Source organism: Erpetoichthys calabaricus, chromosome 4, assembly GCF_900747795.2.
Source record: "Erpetoichthys calabaricus chromosome 4, fErpCal1.3, whole genome shotgun sequence".
NCBI lineage: Eukaryota > Metazoa > Chordata > Cladistia > Polypteriformes > Polypteridae > Erpetoichthys > Erpetoichthys calabaricus.
In genome coordinates, this window is record NC_041397.2 from 53,658,346 (window position 1) to 53,683,193 (window position 24,848).

The 24,848-nt window shown below is 42.0% G+C and overlaps 3 protein-coding genes across 9 annotated transcripts in view; 1 reads left to right on the top strand and 2 right to left on the bottom strand.

Moving 5' to 3' along the window:
• map3k15 (mitogen-activated protein kinase kinase kinase 15) overlaps positions 1-15,328 on the top strand; it is a 219,346-nt gene extending 204,018 nt beyond the window's left edge. For all 6 annotated transcript variants that reach the window (XM_051926897.1, XM_051926899.1, XM_051926900.1 and 3 more), the window contains 4 exons: positions 4,784-4,896; positions 10,630-10,736; positions 13,752-13,828; positions 14,987-15,328. In XM_051926897.1, coding sequence (XP_051782857.1) covers positions 4,784-4,896; positions 10,630-10,736; positions 13,752-13,828; positions 14,987-15,080 — 391 coding nt within the window. In that variant the 3' untranslated portion in view covers positions 15,081-15,328. The remainder of the gene's footprint in view (positions 1-4,783; positions 4,897-10,629; positions 10,737-13,751; positions 13,829-14,986) is intronic.
• Positions 305-3,124, bottom strand: LOC114650035 (zinc finger BED domain-containing protein 4-like). Its single transcript, XM_028799471.2, has 2 exons — positions 2,333-3,124; positions 305-1,134 (listed from the first exon to the last, which is right to left on the bottom strand). The coding sequence occupies exons 1-2, from the start codon at positions 2,998-3,000 to the stop codon at positions 774-776; spliced, it is 1,029 nt and encodes a 342-aa protein (XP_028655304.2). The 5' UTR covers positions 3,001-3,124; the 3' UTR covers positions 305-773.
• A 2,150-nt stretch (positions 15,329-17,478) lies between the features above and the next one.
• LOC114650034 (pyruvate dehydrogenase E1 component subunit alpha, mitochondrial) overlaps positions 17,479-24,848 on the bottom strand; it is a 42,596-nt gene continuing 35,226 nt past the window's right edge. For both annotated transcript variants that reach the window (XM_028799469.2, XM_028799470.2), the window contains 2 exons: positions 20,031-20,139; positions 17,479-17,954 (listed from right to left, as the gene is read on the bottom strand). In XM_028799469.2, the coding sequence (XP_028655302.1) occupies positions 17,790-17,954; positions 20,031-20,139 (274 nt within the window). In that variant the 3' untranslated portion in view covers positions 17,479-17,789. The remainder of the gene's footprint in view (positions 17,955-20,030; positions 20,140-24,848) is intronic.

Genomic DNA, 24,848 nt, shown 5'->3' on the forward strand with positions numbered 1-24,848 from the left:
TCATAAAAAATGACTATGGCCAGACATGCTCATGCAAAGAATGAATTAAACTACAAAAGTTTTTATTTATTTAGGTTTTGTTAATTGGTAATTGTAAACTGTCTATCTATATGAATGGGGGGGTGTTTATATAATTGATTGAGAATATTTTAGAACCTACCTAATAGGGATGCACCGATACCACTTTTTTGGAAAACGAGTACGAGTACGAGTACTTGCATTTCAGTACTCGCCGATACTGAGTACTTGCCGATACTGAGTACTTAATAAAAACATGATTTAAATTTACAGGTAACAGCTTTAGTCATATAATTTAACAAAAAAAACAAGGGACTAGTTTGGAATTAAGAACATTTATTTAAAATGAAAAGCATGTTGTATGCAACATATTACAGAATAAATAATTATAAAAAAAATTTAAACAGTGACAGTGCAACTCAAGTATTTTTTTCAGTTTGTTGTAAACTCTGCCGCTTTGGACAACACAAGGGGCATTAATAAACATCTTTGCTATTTAGTGCACAATATTTGAATAAACTAACAACATCCACCAACATAGAACTGTGGCAATCAGTGCAACTGAGGTAGGTATTAACATCAAGTCTAAGACGACTCACTTAATGGAGCCTATTTAGAAAAAGTGAGTGGCAGGTTTTTTTTTTTAAGAAAAGTAGCTTTTCTGCATTATCAGCAGTCAGCCTGTTTCTGTTTTCATCTATAATGTGTGACACTGAGCTAAAAAGCCTTTCACTTTCCACACTGCTACATGGGGCTTAGAGGTATTTCTGGGCCATTTTAGCCAAAGTGGGGAACCTGATTTTGTTGACACCCCAGTACTTCAGAGGACTGTCATCACGAGGGCTTGGGGCCTCTCCGAGGTATGTGTCGAGCTCAATGGCAGCACCTGCTGCCAGCGGCTGTGCTGCCTGGGGCTGCTCCTTAGCGATTTCTTCAAATACAGTGTCCAGACTGCTGCCAGTGCTGGCCTGGGCCTTGAGGAACAGTTTAGCAGGAGGTTCTGCAGCTTCTGCCCGACTCCCCTCTGCCTCAGCTCTGGACATCATCTGCAGCTCCTGCTTCAGGTGCAGCTTGGCCTCCGGAGCAGTGTTGTTGGAGAAGAAGCGATCTTTATACCTGAACAAAATTCATGAATGTATTAATATGTGGAAAAATAGGACTGATTTTAGTTTCCCCTAAACCACTGTCACAAATGCCAGCCATTTGGATTTCTGGTACAGTGGAACCTCTAGATACGAGTTTAATTCGTTCCAGCACTGAGCTTGTATAGCGAATTTCTCGTATCTAGAACAAACTTCCCCATTGAAAATAATGGAAATCCAGTTAATCCGTTCCGCACCCCAAATATATTAACATAAAAATCAATTTTCCTAACAAATAACACTGATAAATTATATATAATGTAGTCTACCTTTAATAAATAACACTGGTAAATAATATAACTGATTATTAAAAGAATCAAAACAGGTGTCCAAAGTGCAGTAGAGCATTCAATAAATGTTTAAATAAATAATCCTTAAAACAGTTGTGAAGTGGAGGTTTAAAATACACAAGAATAACAATCCTTTAACACGAGGTTAAAACGTCAAAAGGATGCAGTCCTTAAAAAACAGATGACAATCCCCGGTGCTTCTTCTCTGTTAGCGTCTCACCTGCGGGCTCTGCAACAGGCGAGACACTCTTAATGCAGCTGACCTTCTCTACACCGTCCTGCTTCAGCTGTTTGGCTCGCCTGTTCAGCTCACTGTTCAGCTACACGCGAGCCTGCTCTCCTGCCTGCCCTCCTGCATGCCTGCCTGCCTGCGCGCGCGCGCGCGCTCTCTCTCTCTCTCTCACTTCTTTTCCCCCTTAACCGGCTCGCGCTTCTCTATATATGCGGGGAGGACATGGCAGCTGCAGCCCATCAGCCACAGGAACAATCATGGATGTGGGCAGTTTCCCACCTGTGCACTTAAGTGAGAAATGCAGACACCGCAGATCGCCCTGCGGCTCGCTACAGCTACCACGCCCCCTCGCTAAGCTGAGAGCTATACCCACAGCCTGGCTCGTGGCTCGTTACGCGAGCCAATGCTCGCATTTAGATCAGAAATTTTCGCTCATACTTTCCTCGTATTTTGAATTTCTCGTATACAGAGGTGATCGTATCTCGAGGTTCCACTGTAGTAATAAGGGAAATATATTTCATATTATATATATTGCATACATTTGTATTTGTGTATTTTAGTTACAAAAATATAATATATTTCAGATGGAAATTAATCTTACATTTAGTACTGTAGTTTATCATTGAATACCTATAGCACACAGACTTTACCTTGGGTCAAGTATGGTGGAGATGAAGTACAGTGGGTTGGTCTCGACGTCACTGAAGCGCTTCTTGACAGCTGCCAGTAAGGTTGCTTTCATTGTCTTGACGCCGTGGTCCTCGTCTGTTTCTCTGTTTAGAAGTCTCACTAGCACAGTCACAGCTGGGATGACATCAGAGGCTAGTGCGTCATAGCTGCTCACTTTTTTAGTTAGTTCCTCAAAGGGGGCGAGGATGGCAACAGTCTTCTCCATAAGAGCCCATTGGTGAGCGGTGAGATAGTCAGGGACTGGGAGTTCATGCTCGGACACATATACCCCCAGCACTCGCTTTTGCTCAATGAGGGACTGGAGCATGTAATACGTGCTGTTCCAGCGCGTCTGTACGTCCTGCTGCAGTCTCTTTATTGGCTGGTTGAGCTGTCCCTGAATGTCCTCGAGGCGGGAGTAGGCTAAGGCGGAATGTTTAAAATGCCCAACTATTTTCCGCCCCACTGCTATAGCATCAGCTATGCTCCTTTGTGCTAATAAGCCCTCGTGAACAGCCAGTTGGAGTGTGTGCGCGACACACGGCAGACTTGGGAGCCCTGCGTCATTCATGGCTTTAATCATGTTTTTGGCATTGTCACGAAGCACAACATGTACTGATGTTTTAGGTATACCCCATGTCTGGAGCATTTCCTCAAACACATGCGCTATAGCCTGGCTGGTGTGCGAGCCGCGGAATTGTTTCGCATGTAATATGGCTCGTTGCGATGTGAAACTCTCGTCTATCCACTGGGAGGTTAGGCTAATTAGCGACACGGGGCTAACACTGCTTGTCCAAATATCCGTGGTGAAACTAAACGCAGAGGAAGCTTGCAGTAGGTTGTGGATATGTTTTTTCACGGAGTCGTGTAGTTTAGGCAGCTCCGTGTCAGTCATGTAGCGGCGGCTTGGGACATCATATCTGGGCTCCAGAACATGGAGGAGACGCAGGAATCCCACATTTTCTACCTCCGAGAGTGGCTGGTCACTCAATGCAATGTACTCGATAATTGCCTGTGTTATTTTCACAGCACGTGGATTGTCTCTGGACATTTTCTCTCGTCTTGCAAAAGTTTGCTGCAGCGTGGGTTGTGTTGGTTTAGAAGCGTGGGTAAACTCCTTGTACTCGTTGTCGTGTTGGGATTTTAGGTGCTTGATTAAATTACTTGTGTTAAATGCGCTACCTTTTGAGCCTCCTCTGGACAATTTCGCTGAGCACAATTTGCAGTCCGCCTTTGTTTTGTCGTCTTTATTCACTTTGAAATAGTTCCACACGGCTGACATGTCTCGCCTCGCCTTCTCCCTGCTCTGAGCTGCAGCCGGGGCCTGGGGGCGGGCACTCAGCGCCTGTGATTAACCCCTTACACGCCGCTCAAACATAGACATTTCTCAGACCGTGGTATCGGTCCCCGGTATCGGGGGACTTTTAACGAGTACGAGTACTTTAGAAAATGTGGTATCGAGGCCGATACCAAATACCCGTTTCGGTATCAGTGCATCCCTACTACCTAATGAACTCAGTTCTTTGAGGACTACAATGCCTATGTGACCTTCGACCTCACCTTAATGTTAATGTCATGTGTAGGTTTTCAATTTTTTCTCCTTGGTGCAAATTGAAAGCATCTGACTCTTGGCATTCCTTGGCTTCTACGTATCAAGCTACTGAAAGACTATGTGCACAGCATTTTTACTGCTAGCATTACTTTTTAGCTTAAGCAGTTCACTTAGCACAGTACGTGTATATGTGTGAAGATTGTAAAGTGTAAACTGCTGTTTGTTGTTGACTGAAATCCATAACAGTAAAGCCATTCTTTATTTTTTTTTTTCTTCAGTTTGTTTCAATTTCTTTCAGTCTGTCATTTTCTGTTGTGAAGATTTGACAGGTGTGTTTTGGCCTACCTCTCAACTCTCCACATGGTACAGCGTGTAATGAAGTATTTATAAAAGACTGTACTTTAACCATTGATCAAGAGCTTTTTGATGTTTGAAAGAGTTGTTCATTTTTGTATTCCTGGCTATACTGATAGTACTAGGGTGTTGTACCGTGTTAGCCATTATGAATGTAGAGAAAAGCCAAGCAAAATGACACCTTTTATTGGCTAACTAGAAAGATTACAATATGCAAGCTTTCGAGGCAACTCAGGCCCCTTCTTCAGGCAAGATGTTTACATCTTGCCTGAAGAAGGGGCCTGAGTTGCCTCGAAAGCTTGCATATTGTAATCTTTCTAGTTAGCCAATAAAAGGTGTCATTTTGCTTGGCTTTTCTGGCTATACTGATAATATTTAGTACAGTCTGTAATTCACTAACCTAAAGTTATTGTCAAGTCCTAAATTTATAATAACACTTCAATTTTTCATTTCATGTTTTTACTGAAGTTTTGATATATTTGAATTTCTGTTTGTTTTATGCATTTCATTTCCTTCTTTAATTTAGGCTACTAGAAGATCTAGTTCAGAAGGAGAAAGAGTATCAGCAGCTTCTTCGGCAGACACTACAACAGCGAAGTCAGGATATGGAACTCATTAGGATCAGCTCCAAACCCATTGGTAACTTTGTCATGTAAAGCTAAAAAGCACACATTTCATAATATGAAGCAGGCAGCTTTTAAAGTGTAGAAGTGTAGGTAAATATAAAATGTAATGTGTACTGTATAGCATTTGGTTTAGTAATTCCACCTTAATTAATGTAAGCAATGGAATACAGTGGGATGGCTTAGGCACACACATGGCCAGCGCTTTAATTCACATTCATTCACAGTATGAACTTAGCAGGTTCTCCTCCTAGGGCTCTTCAGCCTCCTCCCATATCTTATATTTGGTTAACTGATGAATCTATGCAGCTCAATGGTGAGTGAATAAGTTGAAAAAACCCTTTGTTACTAGTAATGGAAGAAATGGTAAAATACTTATGGTTAAAACACTTGTTTAAATCAGGAAAAGGCTACTCCCATACAACAATTTCTGTTTATAAATGACAAAACTCCCCTTTATACACAGTAGCGTCTTTACCATGGTCAAAGCATTTAATCTGAAATATTCCTGTTATCTGTGGTAAAAGTTCTAGCAACCTGTGACCTTGAATTGTAAGTTGGTTCTGAAGATGCGCTGGTGGAGATATTACTGTATATACAGTATAACAAGTGTTATCTTTGTCTTATGACTGTTACTCTTACTTATGTTTATATATTCAATTTACTGTTGGTGGTTAGACGATATGTACTGTGTGTGTATATACAGTATGTGTGTAAATATACAGTGCCCTCCTGTAAAAATTAGTAAGAAGGGTTAGATAAAAATCCCTGTTTGCTGAAGAACTGTCATCTTGCACTGAAAAAACAAGAAACATCTGACTTTTAATTGAAACAAGTTAATTCAAAGAAAAACAAAGCCCTCATCAAGAAATAAATATTTTTTAACAAAAACACATGTGCCACAATTGTTGGCACCCCTGCATTTAATACTTTGCACAATCTCCCTTTGCCAGTATAACTTCTCTTGTAACCTTTTATAAGGTTGGAGAATACGGAGCATGGCATCTCACACCATTCTTCTTTACATAATCTCTCCTGATCATCCAGGGTCCTCGGCCCTCTCCTCTTCAGCTCACTCCACTGGTTTTCATTTGGGTTCAGGTCAGGGGACTGAGATGGCCATGGCAGAACTTTGATTTTGTGGTCAGTCAACCACTGCAGGGTTGATTGGGGACGTGGGAGGAGAAAACAGAGAATCTGGGGGAAGACATGAAGACACAGGAAGAATGTGCAATGTTCTCACAGGCACCAGTGGGGTGCCGGGTGTGAACCTAAGAAGATAAATCTGTACAACAGCAGCAGCAACCACCATGTGGCCCAGTGACAAAAATATAAATAGGTGACTAGTATGAGGCCTTCTGTATTTGAATTGATATGTGTATATATTGTATATTTGAAAAATATCAGTTATCAAAAAAACAAATTATGGCATTATGGTAACTATCAAATTTGAGTATCAATTTGTTATAAAGTGTTAAATTAAGCTTTGTCATTGCTAAGTTAAGGCATATATAAATAAAAATATATACCATATATACGTACTCGTGGATAAGTTCCCCCACGGATAAGTTGGGACTTGATTTTATCGTATAATTTCTGGTATTTTATAATGTTGGTTGTATAAGTCGAACGCGGAAAACTCACGCTATTGGTCCAAAAGATTATGATATGCTAATGCCCACCTGAGAGAGTAACCACGGGGCACACTGCCTTTTGTTTCTATATATTGAGCACACAGTAACACCCAAACTATTCCAAAGCGACGTTTGCACTGTTTTGTGTTTTTTGTATCTCACACCCTCATACACCTTTATCGTAAGAGCATCCCTTATCTACAATGGAGCGTTCATCCATCCATCCATCCATTGTCTCCCGCTTATCCGAGGTCAGGTCGCGGGGGCAGCAGCTTGAGCAGAGATGCCCAGACTTCCCTCTCCCCGGCCACTTCTTCCAGCTCTTCCGGGAGAATCCCAAGGCGTTCCCAGGCCAGTCGAGAGACATAGTCCCTCCAACGTGTCCTGGGTCTTCCCCGGGGCCTCCTCCCGGTTAGACGTGCCCGGAACACACCACCAGGGAGGCGTCCAGGAGGCATCCTGATCAGATGCCCGAGCCACCTCATCTGACTTCTCTCGATGCGGAGGAGCAGCGGCTCTACTCTGAGCCCCTCCCGGATGACTGAGCTTCTCACCCTATCTTTAAGGGAAAGCCCAGACACCCTGCGGATGAAACTCATTTCAGCCGCTTGTATTCGCGACCTCGTTCTTTCGGTCACTACCCATAGCTCATGACCATAGGTGAGGGTAGGAACATAGATCGACTGGTAAATTGAGAGCTGAGCCGCCTTTTTCACCACGACAGACCGATGCAACGCCCGCATTACTGCGGACGCCGCACCGATCCGCCTGTCGATCTCACGCTCCATTCTTCCCTCACTCGTGAACAAGACCCCGAGATACTTGAACTCCTCCACTTGGGGCAGGATCTCGCTACCAACCCTGAGAGGGCACTCCACCCTTTTCCGTCTGAGGACCATGGTCTTGGATTTGGAGGTGCTGATTCTCATCCCAGCCGCTTCACACTCGGCTGCGAACCGATCCAGAGAGAGCTGAAGATCACGGCCTGATGAAGCAAACAGGACAACATCATCTGCAAAAAGCAGTGACCCAGTCCTGAGCCCACCAAACCGGACCCCCTCAACACCCTGGCTGCGCCTAGAAATTCTGTTCATAAAAGTTATGAACAGAATCGGTGACAAAGGGCAGCCCTGGCGGAGTCCAACTCTCACTGGAAACGGGTTCGACTTACTGCCGGCAATGCGGACCAAGCTCTGACACCGATCGTACAGGGACCGAACAGCCCTTATCAGGGGGTCCGGTACCCCATACTCCCGGAGTACCCCCCACAGGATTCCCCGAGGGACACGGTCGAATGCCTTTTCCAAGTCCACAAAACACATGTAGACTGGTTGGGCAAACTCCCATGCACCCTCCAAGACCCTGCTAAGGGTGTAGAGCTGGTCCACTGTTCCGCGACCAGGACGAAAACCACACTGTTCTTCCTGAATCCGAGGCTCGACTATCCGATGGACCCTCCTCTCCAGAACCCCCGAATAGACTTTTCCAGGGAGGCTGAGGAGTGTGATCCCTCTGTAGTTGGAACACACCCTCCGATCCCCCTTCTTAAAGAGGGGGACCACCACCCCGGTCTGCCAATCCAGAGACACTGTCCCTGATGTCCATGCGATGTTGCAGAGGCGTGTCAGCCAACACAGTCCTACAACATCCAGAGCCTTGAGGAACTCCGGGCGTATCTCATCCACCCCCGGGGCCCTGCCACCAAGGAGTTTTTTGACCACCTCGGTGACCTCAGTCCCAGAGATGGGGGAGCCCACCTCTGAGTCCCCAAGCTCTGCTTCCTCATTGGTAGGCATGTTAATGGGATTGAGTAGGTCTTCGAAGTACTCCCCCCACCGACCCACAACGTCCCGAGTCGAGGTCAGCAGCGCACCATCCCCACCATATACAGTGTTGACACTGCACTGCTTCCCCTTTCTGAGACGCCGGATGGTGGACCAGAATCTCCTCGAAGCCATCCGAAAGTCGTTCTCCATGGCCTCCCCAAACTCCTCCCACGCCCAAGTTTTTGCCTCAGCAACCACCAAAGCCGCATTCCGCTTGGCCTGCCGGTACCTATCAGCTGCCTCCAGGGTCCCACAGGACAAAAGGGACCGGTAGGACTCCTTCTTCAGCTTGACGGCATCCTTCACCGCCAGTGTCCACCAACGGGTTCGGGGTTTGCCGCCACGACAGGCACCGACCACCTTACGGCCACAGCTCCGGTCAGCTGCCTCAACAATAGAGGCACGGAACATGGCCCATTCGGACTCAATGTCCCCCACCTCCCTCGGGATGTGGTCGAAGTTCTGCCGGAGGTGGGAGTTGAAGCTACTTCTGACAGGGGGCTCTGCCAGACGTTCTCAGCAGACCCTCACAACACATTTGGGCCTACCACGCCTGACTGGCATCCTCCCCCACCATCGAAGCCAACTCACCACCAGGTGGTGATCAGTTGACAGCTCCGCCCCTCTCTTCACCCGAGTGTCCAAGACATGTGGCTGCAAGTCCGACGACACGACCACAAAGTCGATCATCGAACTGAGGCCTAGGGTGTCCTGGTGCCAAGTGCACATATGAACACCCCTATGCTTGAACATGGTGTTCGTTATGGACAATCCGTGACGAGCACAGAAGTCCAATAACAAAACACCACTCGGGTTCTGATCGGGGGGGCCATTCCTCCCAATCACGCCCTTCCAGGTCTCACTGTCATTGCCCACGTGAGCATTGAAGTCTCCCAGCAGAACGAGGGAGTCCCCAGAAGGTATGCCCTCTAGCACCCCCTCCAGGGACTCCAAAAAGGGTGGGTACTCTGAACTGCTGTTCAGTGCATACGCACAAACAACAGTTAGGACCCGTCCCTCCACCCGAAGGCGAAGGGAGGCTACCCTCTCGTCCACCGGTTTAAACCCCAATGTACAGGCTCCAAGTTGGGGGGCAATAAGTATACCCACACCCGCTCGGCGCCTCTCACCGGGGGCAACTCCAGAGTGCTACAGAGTCCAGCCCCTCTCAAGGAGATTGGTTCCAGAGTCCAAGCTGTGCGTCGAAGTGAATCCGACTATATCTAGCCAGAACCTCTCAACCTCGCGCACTAACTCAGGCTCCTTCCCCTTCAGAGAGGTGACATTCCACGTCCCAAGAGCCAGCTTCTGTAGCCGAGGATCGGACTGCCAAGGTCCCCGCCTTCGGCCACCACCAAACTCACACTGCACCCGACCTCCTTGGCCCCTCCCACAGGTGGTGAGCTCATGGGAAGGGGGACCCACGTTGCCTCTTCGGGCTGAGCCCCATGGGTGCAGGCCTGGCCACCAGGCGCTCGCCATCGAGCCCCACCTCCAGGCCTGGCTCCAGAGTGGGGCCCCGGTGACCCGCGTCCGGGCGAGGGAAACCGCCGTCCAAAATTGTTTTCCATCATAGGAGGTTTGTTTAACCGCTCTTTGTCTCATCCGGACCAGTTTGCCTTGGGTGGCCCTACCAGGGGCATAAAGCACCGGACAACAGAGCTCTTAGGATCATTGGGACACGCAAACCCCTCCACCATGATAAGGTGGCGGTTAAAGGAGGGGATGGAGTGTTCAATCAGAAGAAAATATGAAGCTGGTTGTAAATTAAAAGTCGTTGAAGTAGCAAAAGAAATTTGATGTGTCTGAGAAACCGAAGAGAGATTGGAGGAGGCGTGAAGATGTTTAAAAAAAAAAAAAAAAAGAAAAGAAATTTAAGTGTCGCATTTTTGAACGGGCGTATAAGTCGGGGTCTGATTTTATGATCGATTTTTTGGGTTTCAAGACCAAACGAATACGTGAGTATACACAGTATTTTATTGTTGTATGCTTTTGTGTTTTCCTGTTTCCTTGTAGAGAATAATGGGTTATAAAATGTTGCTTTATCTCTCATAAGACTTTATTTTCCTGCAGATTTCTTAAGCAGTCTTTTATAGTGGCTTCATACATGTGCTGTGAGCAAACATTTTTAGATCAGACCAGCTCTCCTAGAATTAAGTTCACGTTTTTGATCTTGGTATCGATGAAAGAATAGTAAATGAATCAGTAAAGCGCCTCACTGTCAAGTTATATTAAATAAAACATTATATGGATGTTATAGTAAGCTGTCATTATGTCCTTTTTTAATAGATATCCCCCCACCTTCCATATTTCATATACCTGCAGAGCAGGAAATGGACAAAGAGTTGGTGACCTGGCTGAAAGATCAAGGAGCAGACACAGACACAATTGAAAAGGTTAGCAGCTATTTTTCCAGCGCTGTCTAAAGCATCCTGCGAATTTCTGTGGAGGTCCCACTTTATACCAAAGCTGAATGCATTGATGTGCTGCTGCTATCTTTTGCTGTTTTAGCAGTCATTGGGGCACTTTATCTCAAAAGCATTAGCACTTTAAAAATTTTGGCATGCCTTTTCTTTTGTGTACAGCTAATGGGTTGACAGAATTTCTGTTTGACATTATATGTTTACCAAAAGTTGAGATGACATTGACATTCATCTTCTATGTGCATATGAGCATCATGTGACACAGACCCTCAAGTATACAGTATGAACACACATTGTGTTCAGAGGTGTAAAACAATGCAGGAACACATTAAACATCCACATTGCCATAAATGTCATATTTTCACCACTTTTTCAGTTCTTAAAACATAAGAAACTCGATAATGGATGTGCGCTGTGTGTGGGGAGTTTACTGCGCACTGAGAAATGAAACCTCCGTGTCTTTCAGCTCACGTAAGGAAGCTGGCAGTGAAGTAGCACAGGACCACCATTGGTTTTCTCTGCTAGCCTAGCAAATTATCACACAATACCTGAAGCAGTTGGTTCTCCTTTTGTTCTGGCGAATACACCTTTATGGCATTTGACTTGAAACTTTCTGACCCTTGGCTTACCATTTTCAGTACCTTCTTTAGTTAAGGTGTCACGTTTGTCCAGTATTTGCTGATCTGTTAATAAAGTCTCTGGTGTTACAGTTGTCCAAGGTCTTTTCACAAATAGTAAAACTGTAAAGAGTAATAAATATTCAGGGACACCTTTCAGAGACGAGTAAATCTAAATGAGCCATCACTCTGAATATGACTCTGAGGTTTGTGACCAGAGGGGCTCTCTCAGGGCAACAGAACGTACCCAAAAATGAAGGCAAAAATGTCACAAAAATATGGCCTATTTATTGACAAAACTAGTGGTGTTTCCTGCCTTTGCAAAGGCAAATTAAAAAAAAAAAAGTAGCAAGTTTAAAAAGTAATTACAACTGATTTATTACCAAGCATTATTTTGCATACATTTGTATTATAAGTACTTCTATTTGTACAGCATTCTTGTTTTTCTTTTGTAGTGCAAAAAACATCAAATTGCACAAAGTATCTGTAGTAGTAATGTGGCACAAACCTGGGTGACAAAAAATAGTGAGAGAAACATTTAATGAAAAAATAAATAAAATATATTAAGTGCAATGGGCAAGAATTGAGCTCAGATATGTTGGCAAACTGTAGCCCACAGTGTAGTATTTCGTACGACATGTTCTTATTGTTCCTGATTCTGTTTATGTATTATTTCCAAACCCGTAACGGCGCACCGCACGATAACGTGCAGTGAATACACTCGACTTGAGCATTCCTAGTTGTCATCCTCTTTCTTTTTCTGTCTCTGTTTAGCATTCGTTTGCTCAGAGGTTGATGTGCTTTCTGCTTGCTTTTCTCCACCCTAGCGGCCCGCTGCTTCTCTTCTTTCATTGGCATCTTTTCACGTTAACACTGATTAAGTTAGTGTTTGTGTTGCAATTATTTAGTACGTTTTCCTTAATTTTTCACTTAAACTGGCACTGAAGTGTTCAATCTGCCTCAAGAATGATTAAAGATATGAAGAGGTAGGGGAAGTGACGGCGAAGGTGGTAGAGAATGAGCATGGCACCCATATGCATGCGCCACACAACCACCCTGCTGCCCGCTGCCAGGAGTTGATTCTACAATAAAATAAAATAAAAATAAAAAGAAGAACAACCTTGGAGGTCAATCATCACCCCGAAAGCGGATAGTAGACGTCACTTAGTGTACGTGCATCAAATTTCAGGTCAATAGGTCAAACGGTTTGTGAGCCACAGGTGATTTAAAATCCTGGTCAGACAAACAGCCAGCCACGGTAGCGTATTATAGAAGAAGATTTCTCGATATATTTACAGTGGGTAAAAACGATTGTGTCTTGAGTAAATACGACTTGATAACCCTAATTCATTATAATATTTAAGTAAACTGTGAGATTGTGACCATTCACTCCATCCCTGCAGGCAAGGCTGGCAGCTTTTGTTTTGTCAAAAGTGACTTACGGTGAGAAGTTACCAGTGTGTCAGATTTTAAGTCTGTGCGTAAACAACAAAAAAATAAACCAAACTGTGCTTTGTAGATACAGAGATACCGACGAGAAGAGAGAAGATCACATCAAGAACACAAATTAAAAAGAGTTAGTAAAGTAAGAAATGTGCAGTCGCCCAAGGGCATAACTAGAGGAGACTTGAACCCTGCCTACTGCACCTGGGAGGCGTCTTGCCCACCTCAGCGTGCCACACAAGTGCCCCCTTCACCTCCATCTCTCTGAGTCTCTAGGGTTACTCTTTTGTTTCTTGGACACCAGACAGCAGTCACCAGCTACCTGCCCTGTTATGGGGACAGCAATGTTCCATTTTGGGACTATGGAGGATAAAGTGACCAAACGTAAATCTTAAGGATACATTCTGTTTACAACAGAGAAATGGCTGCTGCATTTGTTGCCAGAACCCCTTTATCGAATTGCTCCCGATCGCCTAACGTCTGTGCTTGTTGCTCAACTCAAAGAGTAGCTGAATGCTGGGGAGCTCCTCCTCGGCTCACCCCCCATTCATTTCTCACGCATTTCACTGGGGTCACTTGGCCGTACTCCGAGTGCTCAATGAGCTTCACTGCTTTGCTTCTTGTTGGTTTAGATTTTGTTCTAAGATTTTTTTTCTGCTCCTAAAATGCAGTGCTTCACTTTTTTATACTTTAGATTTTTTCTGATATTGAAGAATTTCTTTGTGTTACAATAAATTAAATGTATGTCATTATATTGAAATTTGGCAGCTACTATATGAGCACTGAAGTGTAAATGTGCTGCAGAATAATGTTCGGTGTTCGCTCGGTATTTAGTCATTTTAAAAGAAAAAGAAGTTTTGGCAATATTGGAAACTGACCACAAAATGTTTCAAGTGTGATTCTCATTTCATTTTTCATTTCACGTCAGTTTGTTGCGGAGGACTACACACTCCACGATGTGCTCAATGAGGTGACGAAGGAGGACTTGCGATACCTGCGGCTGAGGTGAGGCCTTCTCCCATTCAGAGACGGCTTTTTATTTTCCGTCTGACTGAGTTGTCTGTAAATCAGTAGACCTGCAGGTTGCACTTCACAGAATTATTTAAACATATTGGAGCGAGTTATAAATGTATCATAAAAGGCCTGAGAACCACATTTTCTTCACCAATGTTTTTGTACTCTTTGCAAAAAAATGCATAAGCCCTTTTATTTATTAATCTCTTTGCATATATTTGGGAAAGTAATTGCCATTTAAATATATTAAACTGAACTATTAGTTCTGACTTTTAATGATGTACGAGTGATACAAGCTTTGCTCTGAGGATTTTTTATTTTACGCTGCAGTGGTTGTAGAAAGTATTCACAGCTCACATGTCATTGTGTTCCAATAATGTAAACGTGTTTTAAGTGTGGTCAAAACAAAAAGCACTAGAAAGTTGAAAACTGAATAAAACACTTCGGATTCTACTAAACCAATTGTAAAAGAAGCAAATAATAATAAAGATCTGGCTTGCTGAGCCGCTGTTTGTTAGAAGTGCTTTAGCGGACGTTGCAGCCTGTGGATTTTGAACCGCAAGTCTTGCACTGCTGGCCATTGTTCCAGTTCTTCTGTCCTCCTTCGTCAGAGTGTTCAAGCCCACCAAACTGAGGGGCTTTTCCTGACGTTCCCTATTTTGAAATCACTCCAGTGGTGTTTAGCTGTGTGCCTCACTGGTAGAAGGCTACTGGCATTTCTTTATCATTTGTCATCTCTTGTGTCATTTTTGAAAGATTTACCACCATATAAGGTACATTTTATTCCCTGGAGTTTAAGGAGTTTTGTAAAAATTCATGCCAAGTACACAGTTGGTGACCCCTGGCCCTGTTTTATAAGCTTATTCCAGGGAGAACTATGAGCTTCGTCCCAGAACTGTGCATTTACCGTATTGCCTAGAATTCATTTCTAAGACGTTCTAAAATATCCAATTAAATGGTCTTTCACCAGAAGGCACTGCTGTTTAGTTTTAGGAAGTCCTTCTTGTTGGTGATTGGGCCTCAACAGAGTTTGGGCTTCCCAGTTTGTCTAAAATTGTTGTGTGTGTTGAATTAGGAGTTTAATATAAAGTGACAGCACAAAATGGGTTACCCAACAAGTAACTGAACTTCTGTCTCAACTTTTGACAGGGGAGGAATTCTGTGCAAAATATGGCGAGCCGTACAGAAACACAGAAGCAAAGAACTCCGAAAACAGCAGATGGCCAAGAATCTGGACATTTGATAAAGATGCGTACTGGCCTGCTCTGCTGTCAGCAGGATGGAAGACCAAAAAGCACCAGAAGTGCTCTCTGAACTTTTAAATGTGCCTTGTCGATTCTGTAGAATGAGATCCGCTGTGCCTCACGACTTCCTCGTCCTGTCGTATTTTCTTGTTGCTTTCATTCTTCCTTTATGTTCCAAAGTGTACAACTCCTTGAAATTGCAAGTCAAGCCATTGAGATGTGGCTGAATGAAACAAGCTGGCTCTATAGACACAGTTCTTTCTTAGGCACCTTCACTGTTAGAATTTGCCATCTCAGCCAATTTGCTTTACTTGCTCACCGTTTTTCATTAAATGGCCTTTTTTTTTGTTTCATGCAGAGATGATTTGAAATGCTAAAATGGCAAATACTGCTGAAGCACAACAAGACTTCTTAAATGCTTTTCATTGATTTCTCCGTCTGGTCAGCTGTGGACTTTTCTTCCTGTCCTTAAGAGTCTTGGCACTGAAGTGAAGGAGCTGCCATTACCACCGTCGCGCTGTGCTGTGCTTGTGGTGTGACCGTTTGTGTTATCAGACAATTCAGTGTTTCGTCTAAGTGTCTCAGTAAGAACTGCAAAGTATTAAAAACGTAAGCTTTTCTTTATTTAGACTTTTTTATTAATGTTACCCAAGTGTTCTTTTTTTAATAACTTGTGCCTATGTCATAAAAAAGCACTGATGATGATTACTGCTACTGTTTGGGCAAGTACACAACTTTGCTTTCTCGTGTTCATCTTGTCCTCAATCCACCACACGGCCTGACATTTTCCTCATTCAGTTTATACAGAATCCTGTGCCAGAGTCGATGCCCATAAAGAGAAATAAGTGGAACGTCAGTCACAGTTTACTGTAATTCTCATCACATTATCTGTCCGTCTTGCAAACAGTTGTTCATGGGGGAGTATACGGGTAGTGTTTTAAAAAAGAAAATCTGGTTCCATTATTAGCTAATAGTTCTGACTAAAGCAACATAGCAACTGTTTTGGCTAGGAGTTGGCTGCCTGCTGCAACCAGCTACAAGGAAGGGGTGGCCAATGTTCACATCTCTTGCTTCCTTTCATGATTTCCATGTGCCTGTCATTGCCAGGTGTAGCCTGTGCACACACATGTCAAGGTCAGGCTAAGGCTCCAGTTCATGAAGTGGACATCTTTTCCTTTCAGATCCCTGCCATTCTGCCACTGAGTTTGCCACAAGCTCTTCTACTTTTTCAGCCTCGGGTTTCTGGAGTAAGTGTGGGGTGGCCAGCACTCTGGATTCAAACTGACTTCATTATTCAAATTACAACAGCTGGTGAAGAACCATCCCAAAATAAGGTGCCATTTACAAACAGTCTGCAAGCAAAGCAATAAAATGGCCAGATCCTGCAATTTGATGGAATGCCAATTATGAAGAAACAAAGCTTCCCACTTTGCATTGTTGTTGATAGAATTATGCAAACAAATGTTTTTTTTTCCGTAGCCTTTGATCAACTGTTTAATAATGTTATTGTCTTTTAGATGATCAGCAGTCTTAAAGCCAAAAACATGACTGCTAGCATACATGTAACAAATACGACCACCAAGTAAAACGAAGTCAGTGGGACATCACTGCCACCTGCTGTTCACTGACACACACAGCACTTTATAGCTCAAGATGAGTGGACAGCACATTTGTTTATAAATTTAATAAAAAATATCAGCTCTTAAGTGATTTTTTTCCCATTTTAGGATTCATGCCTGGAAACACTAATCCTTTTCCATCTGTACCTTCTTCTCCAAAAGGATGGTTATGAAAAGATTTAAAAGTCTAAAACCACACTAAAGCCATTTTAGTACTTTTAATTGGAAAATACAATCCTGTGTATATTTAAAACCTCTCCTCATTCCGCATTCATCCCGAAAGAAAATAAATGAAAATTCCAGATGTCCCATCTCATGTTTTGCTCCACTTTTTATCATGTCATCTAATTTAAGTTTTTATTTCAGATGTACTCTTGAAAGCTTACATGTCCTTTCGTTTCCAGCTACAGCATTTAGACCGCACACTCGTATTTGTCAATATTAAACACCGGCGTGTACTTCTTTGTCAGAATGTGATGTACTTTGTCTACTACTGCTTTGTGAATTAAAAACAACCAAACTGCCTAGGACTGTCTACTGTAATAAAGTGTAAAATGGAACATGTGTGCTCATTTCTTTTAGAGAGAAGCACAAAATGGTCAGTTTGTCAGTCAGAATGGGGGGTAGACAAACCTCCTCCCCTCTCCCACTTGAAATGGCAACATCTCAGGGGGTCACCACACAAGCAGCTCTTTCACGTTTCTAATTTTGCAGAAAGCCAAGCAACATGTACCATATAACATTTCCCATGATAAAAACAAATACAGTACACTGTATATTAAGGGAAGAAAAATAAATCCACAGTTTTTATTTTAGGGTAACAAAACTCCAGGCTTGGTGGGCTCCTCTGGGTTGATCAGAGGAAAATCTGTTGAACAATGTAAAAAGCATGGCATCTTAACAGGATGGCAGTGCGGTACTGGCATCACTCCGTACAATGTTTAAGGGGAACAATGTCTTTTAAAAATTCTCCTAAAATAAGTTCAGCCAATTCATGTCAGGCTGTATCATAAGGTTTTCATTTGTAAAGACGTTATGGCCAACACCAAGGCATGAATGAACACTTAATCAGAGTAACAGACTGTCTCTTTAGCTGATGGATTTCAGTTTCATCCAAGGGTTGGTGCCACGGACTTCCATTGGCGGCTCATTATAGAAAACATGGTTGCACAGTTCTTCAAGTGGGGGCTCGGGATCTGTAGTTGCAAACTGAGCAGCCTCTTCAATATCCTTCCTCACTTCAACATCAATCTCCTAAAGCAGAAAAATAGATTTGAGAAGTTCAGTCTTGGGCTTGAATCACACTACGGCGAGGACTACGAGGGAAGACGACATGCTGGAAATGGCACTTAAACGCTCTCGTTTGGTTCAACAATGACGCTCTATAATTCTCTTACTTATGGCATATTAAACTACTTAGACATGATGTAACTTTCTTCTAGTATTAAAAAATTAGAACAGTCTGTAGTTCTGTTAAAGCTGGCATTTACAGTCATGTTCAGCTCACTAGACGGTACTCAACTTTGAAATCACAGTCTGATTTACTCTGTTTGGAGATGAGAATACTTGTAGGGAAACTGGACAATGTTCACTGTGGTCATTTCTCTTTTTAATTTGGAAATTAAAAGAACCGAAGTCAACACCCACAGTTCTAAACAGCACACATGACTCAGAGTAAGGGGGTGCAGAAAACCTGACGTCATCAGTTACTAAAAGTCAAAGGTCACCGTCTCATCATTTCTTTAATTTTTATTTTACTTACATGTGCTTCAAGTGAACAGACAGTAAGTGACAGGGCCCTGTAGCTACTGCTTTTGGAAGAGTCTTACTTGACATCGAGACTTCATGAAACAGCAGTTTGAATGTGCAGACATGTGGAGTGCAAGTTTATATCTCAATACTGTAATTGAGGTCCTAATGGTCTGTTTACATTCTTTCAGAGTTTTTCAATGTTTAACACTCCTGTACAGATGTGATATCCGCCAATGTGCACTTTACCAGGTTCTTTTACACAGACAGCACTAATCTTTAATTACAGTCAAGCATACTTTTATACATTTAAACAAATCAAGAATCCACCTTCATGTTCAGTCTTCTTTAGAGCACTTTTAAAATATGTGCCAAGCTGTTTGGCAAAGTTAGGACTTTAGAGATATTTAAATTATTCTTTGTACAGATATGGAAAAAAAACAGCAGGCTTCAGCTTTCTCCAACTTTTTTGACTGATTCTTAAGCGTCTTGAAAAGCTCATTTGCCGCAAGTCACACTGACCCCTGTAGCACGTTGCTGCCCTGCAAGTCAATCAAAGCACGGCAGCTGGGAGCAGAACTCAGGCTGAGAAGTCCAACCAGGTTACAACTCCTCACTGGCTTCCAATGAAGTCTACACATTATTTTGAAAAATCTTCCTCCTAATATAAAGTTATAAAAGGTCACTGCCCAGAATATATGGCATTCACTGTGCCCACGACATGTAGGCCTCACTAAAAATTCCAAGAAACTCAACATCAATCTGTTTGCTGATCTCAGAAGAATGTTAACACTGAAGGCCCGTTACTTTAGCACTGCACACGTTTGTTTGAGCTGCTGATGAGGCGGCCATACAGTATATTGCTTATTTCTTGAGTGTAATAATTGCTTTTGACTTTTTTTTTTTTTTGAGTGACAGTTTTAAAATTGAATCGCAGCACCCTACAGTAGTAGTGACTGCATATTCCATAGGCTACTATTGGAGTGGTTTGTACTGTTTAAATTAAAATATACACTGTATATTTAAACAAAAAAAATGACTGTGCTGGTTTTAAATATAAATGCAGTTGACTATTCATTTACATAGTTTAAATGAAACATACCGTCACACGTCCCAAACTACACACACAAGTCTATCAAACTTGAAAAATTAACAAATAACAGACATGAAACTTAGAAGGCCCTGGTGACACTTGGTCTTTTCTAAAGTGACAGCATCAACTGCAGCTGACTTATGACACCCTGCACTACATACTGCACACACAGCACTGCCTGATGTTCCTCTGTTGATGCTGGATTATCATCATTGTGTCCTAATAGTACACTTTTTCATACTTTATTTATAATTACTGTATCATGAGCTGAGCTCCTAAGTGAAAGTGCACTTCACAAAACTGAACTGATAATGTACGGTGTAGCCAAATAGAAGCACAAACACAACACACTAATAAATATAATGCAGACAGCATTGAACCTGGGCAGCTGAATCAGTACATCACATAAAAAATAAAGATCACCACTGCTATTAAAATGTTTTCCTGGAGATCTCTAAATTTAAAGAAAAAAAAAATACATAACAAACCTTTAGTTCCTCCACACTGGCTAGATTGTTGTTCAGCATGCGATCCTTAAGCATCGAGATGGGATCGCTCTTACTCCTCACTTCCTGAATCTCTTCTCTTGTACGGTAGCTGCAGGAGAAATTTAAAACAAAAACAATGTCCTCCAGTAACCACACACTACAAGACCACCACCTATTTTATCAATGTACTTGACTTAATAGTTCCAAGTAATAAGTTACCCCACCCCTCCTTTAGCACATTACAGGTCTCCATATTTAACTTGACACTGAATACACTTTATTCATGGACTACTAGTTTTATCCAGTATCCTCACAGGAAATGAGAACGTAAGATATTTAAATGAACAGGAAATGCATGTACTGTATGCACCCTTTTATAAAATGAATAAGTTCTGCTCCATTGACCCGTTTGATGTTTTTTTTTTTTTTCAGTTTTCCTGTAAGGATACCCACCAAAGTCAACATGCCATAAGAACTCAGATGCCAGTTATTCTTGGGCATATGGGCATGCAAACCACATGGAGCAAAACCTTCCACTCAATAACCCCCCATTTGTATGTTTGCAGATACATATTCATATAAAACAAGTGAATCCAGTGAGATGTGCAGAAATAACTCATTATCTTAGTTTTCTATGTACAGTGGAACCTCGGTTCACGAAGTCTCGGTACACGTACAAATCGGTTTACTACCAAAAAGTTAGCCAAACTTTTGCCTCGGTTCACGACCACACACTCGGTATACGAACAAGCCAGGATCCCTTTCGGTTTGTACATGTTCAGTCTCTCCCTGTGCATTTCCTGTGCAACGAGCAAGAGAGAGAGCGAGAGCATGCGACACACACACATGCACACACACACACAGAGGCAGCACACACACAGGCAGCTCGGGATAGAGCCACGCACGCACACACAGGGAGAGAGAGAGAGCAGCGAGCGCACACAAACAGAGGCAGCGCCAGAGACAGACAGACGTGCGCACACACACACACACACACAGGCGCTCCAAGCTCGCAAAAGAGAGAGAGAGCGAGCGAGAGAGGGAGGGACGCATAAGGTAGAGGCTTGTTTTTGTTTTCAGTTTTACAGCGATCGGTTCGTAGCCTACATTGTTGCAATGTTACTTTTCTTGGTGGTTTATTAAATTACGGATTTTTCAAATGTTCATTTTTTCCCCTGTGCTTAAAACTTATTAAAAAAAAAGTGTTTTTAGCGAACGGTTCCAAGCACTATAGCGCGAACTATTGCAGTGTTAGTTTTCTCTGTTGTTCAAGGTTTTCTCAGTGTTATTCAATGTTTTAACATTTAGTTTACTATTACGCTGTGCATTCTACGGCATAATTAACTATGTTTGTGCTTAAAAATTAAAAAAAATATATATTTACATACAATTAATCCGTTCCAGACCGTACGAACTATATAAACATACAATCCTATGGGGGAAATTGCTTTGGTTCACGACCAAATCGGTTTATGACCAGAGTTTTGGAACGAATTATGGTCGTGAACCGAGGTTCCACTGTACATTTTTTTATATTTTACTTTGTTTTCTTTATCATTGGACAATTAAGGACATGGCATGTAATGAAAAGAATGTAAGCACACTGACATACTACATAATGTCAAGGAGCTATAAAGAGCTTTGCGACAGATACAATGTATTTTTGTATAACCCAAAATCACCCAAGGAATGTTGCAATGGGCTTTAAGAGACCCTGTCTTTTGACAGCCCCCCAGCCTTTACTCTCTAAGATGTCAAGGAAAGACTCCCAAAACAAAAAAAAAAAAACCTTGGAAGAAACCTTGGAAAAGGCAGTTCAAAAAGGGACCCCTTTCCAGGGGGTAAATAAAATACAATACAATACACAGAACAGAACACAAGTAATCCCCAGATGATTAGATGGAGCATTTTTCACACTTGTATTTGGAGTGATGTATGACGGTAAGTTTAAACAAAAGCCGGGGAGCTACAGCCGCACACGTGATGTTCTGCAGTCACAGCGGCTGTGGCATAATCTGGCACACCAGATGAGTTTTTAGCATCAGTTGGTGTTCAGTTGACTGTTGCAATGAGAAAAACAGGCAACCTTAGTGATACTGAACACGTTTAAAGCCTCAGTAGCTCAATGCCATGCCTTCACATGCAGAATTTGTCAATGCCTTTGTTTTTGGTTAGACTCAGAGAGTCAATGCTGCCAAGGTAGGTTTTGCAACATTAAGGTCAAAAAGACTACAGCACATTCAAAATATGCTGAATAAATATGGAAAATAAAGAGAATATCTATACTAATTAATAAAAGGCAAAGCCCTCACTGACTGACTGACTCATCACTAATTCTGCAACTTCCCGTGTAGGTGGAAGGCTGAAATTTGGCAGGCTGATTCCTTACAGCTTACTTACAAAAGTTAGGCAGGTTTCAATTCAAAATTCAACGCGTAATGGTCATAACTGGAACCTCTTTTTTCACAATATACTGTAATGGACAGCAGCTCGATGGCCGTGGGAGGAGGAGTTGAGTGTCACGTTATCACGCCTCCCACATAATCACGTGAAAAGACTGTGAACGCAGTAGGGAGAAATGAAGGAGGAGCCGCAAACAGCGAAGAACAAAAAATTCATTAAACAATTGAGATGGGAGCGAAACAATAAGAAGCGAGCGAGTAAAGCATACAAGCATCTTCATAAGGGAAACAAAGCACGGTGTAAAACGTAAGTTTAAATTAAGTTTATGGAAACGCTCCCGCTGCGGATTGCAATAACATATTCGCGAGATAAAAGAACACAGTAGTGAGAAATGAAGGATGAGCCGCAAACAGCGAAGAACAAAAAATTCATTAAACAATTGAGAAGGGAGCGAAACAATAAGAAGCGCGCGAGTGAAGCATACAAGCATCTTCATAAGGGAAAAAAGCACGGTGTAAAACGTAAGTTTAAATTAAGTTTATAGAAACGCTCCCGCTGCGGATTGCAATAACATATTCGCGAGATAAAAGTTTAATTAGAAGACACGAGGTATAAACAAACCACACGAGGTATAAACAAACCACACGCCGTAGCGCAACGTTAGGGGCTTCACCTCTGGCGCTGACGATATATGCCTGATGAGCCCAGAATTAGGGAGAAACACATGTCGCATACTCTTTGCATTATTTGAAAGTAAACTATTAAAACCATTCTATGATCTGCTTCTGGGAACAGAAAGAGGGCACGTGGCGGACGTAAGGCGACTTGCTGACAAACCACAAGCGTGACCTGGCAGGTAACCACCCATACAATCAGATTGTGATTCAGAAAACGAATGCCATGAATGTAATTACCACGATCTACATACTGTCAAATAAACGAAACACACGCCGTAGCGCGACAGCTGTGAAAAGGCAGCTTCACAAAAAAACAGATCCTTAACAAATTGTTATTGGTATATTTTCGATCCGTTTAAAAAGGTTTTCTTTTCTTCTTAATAAAAAATTAAAAGCAGTACTTCGCCACAACGAAGCGCGAGAATTTGGCTATATATATCTGCTTCTCGCAATTAAAAGATGGCACGTAGCGGATGTTAGACGACTTGATGACCATGCATAAGCGTTACCTGCCAGGTAACCACCCATACAATCAGATTGTGATTCAGACTAGGAATGCAATGAATGTAATTACCCCGATCTACATACAAGGCGAAAGTCTTGCAACATTCAAAGATGATGGTTTGGGATAAGTACACCATGGAACATAAAAGAGCTTATGAAGCCTTGAACCGAAAAAAGCAAGATCTCAGAGATCGTAAAAAAAAAAAAAAAAAAAAGGAGGTAATGTCGTTTTACTCACTGTAGATTTTAGTCAAACATTACCAGTTATTCCACGAGGGAGACCAGCAGATGAACTCAACGCGTGTTTAAAATCCATGCTTCTCCCACGGTCGGTTATATGTCGCGTGTTCTCGGTTAGGTACACCAAAAAATGTATACATTTAAGCATGTAATGGGCAAAGAAAAAATGAGATATACCCGAAGGCACTGCAGTAGTACTCAATGTAACTTTACTTCTTAAATGTTAATGTTTTACTGTTTAATAATTTATACGCTTCTGATATGTTGTTCAAATTCTTTTATCAAAATACCAGTGACAGCGCAATGCACAATAACATAGAGTGAATACACCATACGCATCCGCCCACGGCCGCCCTGGTGTGCGCAGATAGGAGTTGATTCTACAATAAAATAAAATAAACATAAAAAGAGTAATACAATCATCACCCATAAAGCGGATAGCAGTACTATATGTGTACCAGATTTCAAGTCAATAGGTGAAACGGTTTGCGAGCTACAGGTGATTTAAAATCCTGGACAGACAAACGAATAGCCACGGTAGCAAATTATAGAAGAAGATTTTACTGTTTAATAATTTATATTTATATGAAATGTGCTTCTTATATATTACTTCATATTCTCATATGATAATGATGTTAATGTTGTTTATATTGATTTCTATGTTATTGTAAGTGCATGTATGTATGTATGTAAATGTATATATATATATATATATATATATGTGTATTATATATGTGTATTATATATATATATATATATATATATATATATATATGTGTGTGTGTATATGTATTTATATATATATATGATATATCTGTATATGTGTGTGTATATTATATATATATATATATATATTATATGTGTGTATGTATATATAATGTGTGTGTGTGTATATATTATATATATATATATATATATATATATGACAGCAACACTCATAACAATGACAACACAATTACATTGACAATCATGTTACGTTATTTTTAAAATGTTT

Excerpts from the sequence above, each read along its gene's own strand:
- LOC114650035 (XM_028799471.2), bottom strand. The coding sequence starts at position 3,000 with ATGCTCCAGACATGGGGTATACCTAAAACATCAGTACATGTTGTGCTT. Across the intron at positions 1,135-2,332 it reads TCCACCATACTTGACCCAAG|GTATAAAGATCGCTTCTTCT; the intron begins GTAAAGTCTGTG and ends AATTTTGTTCAG.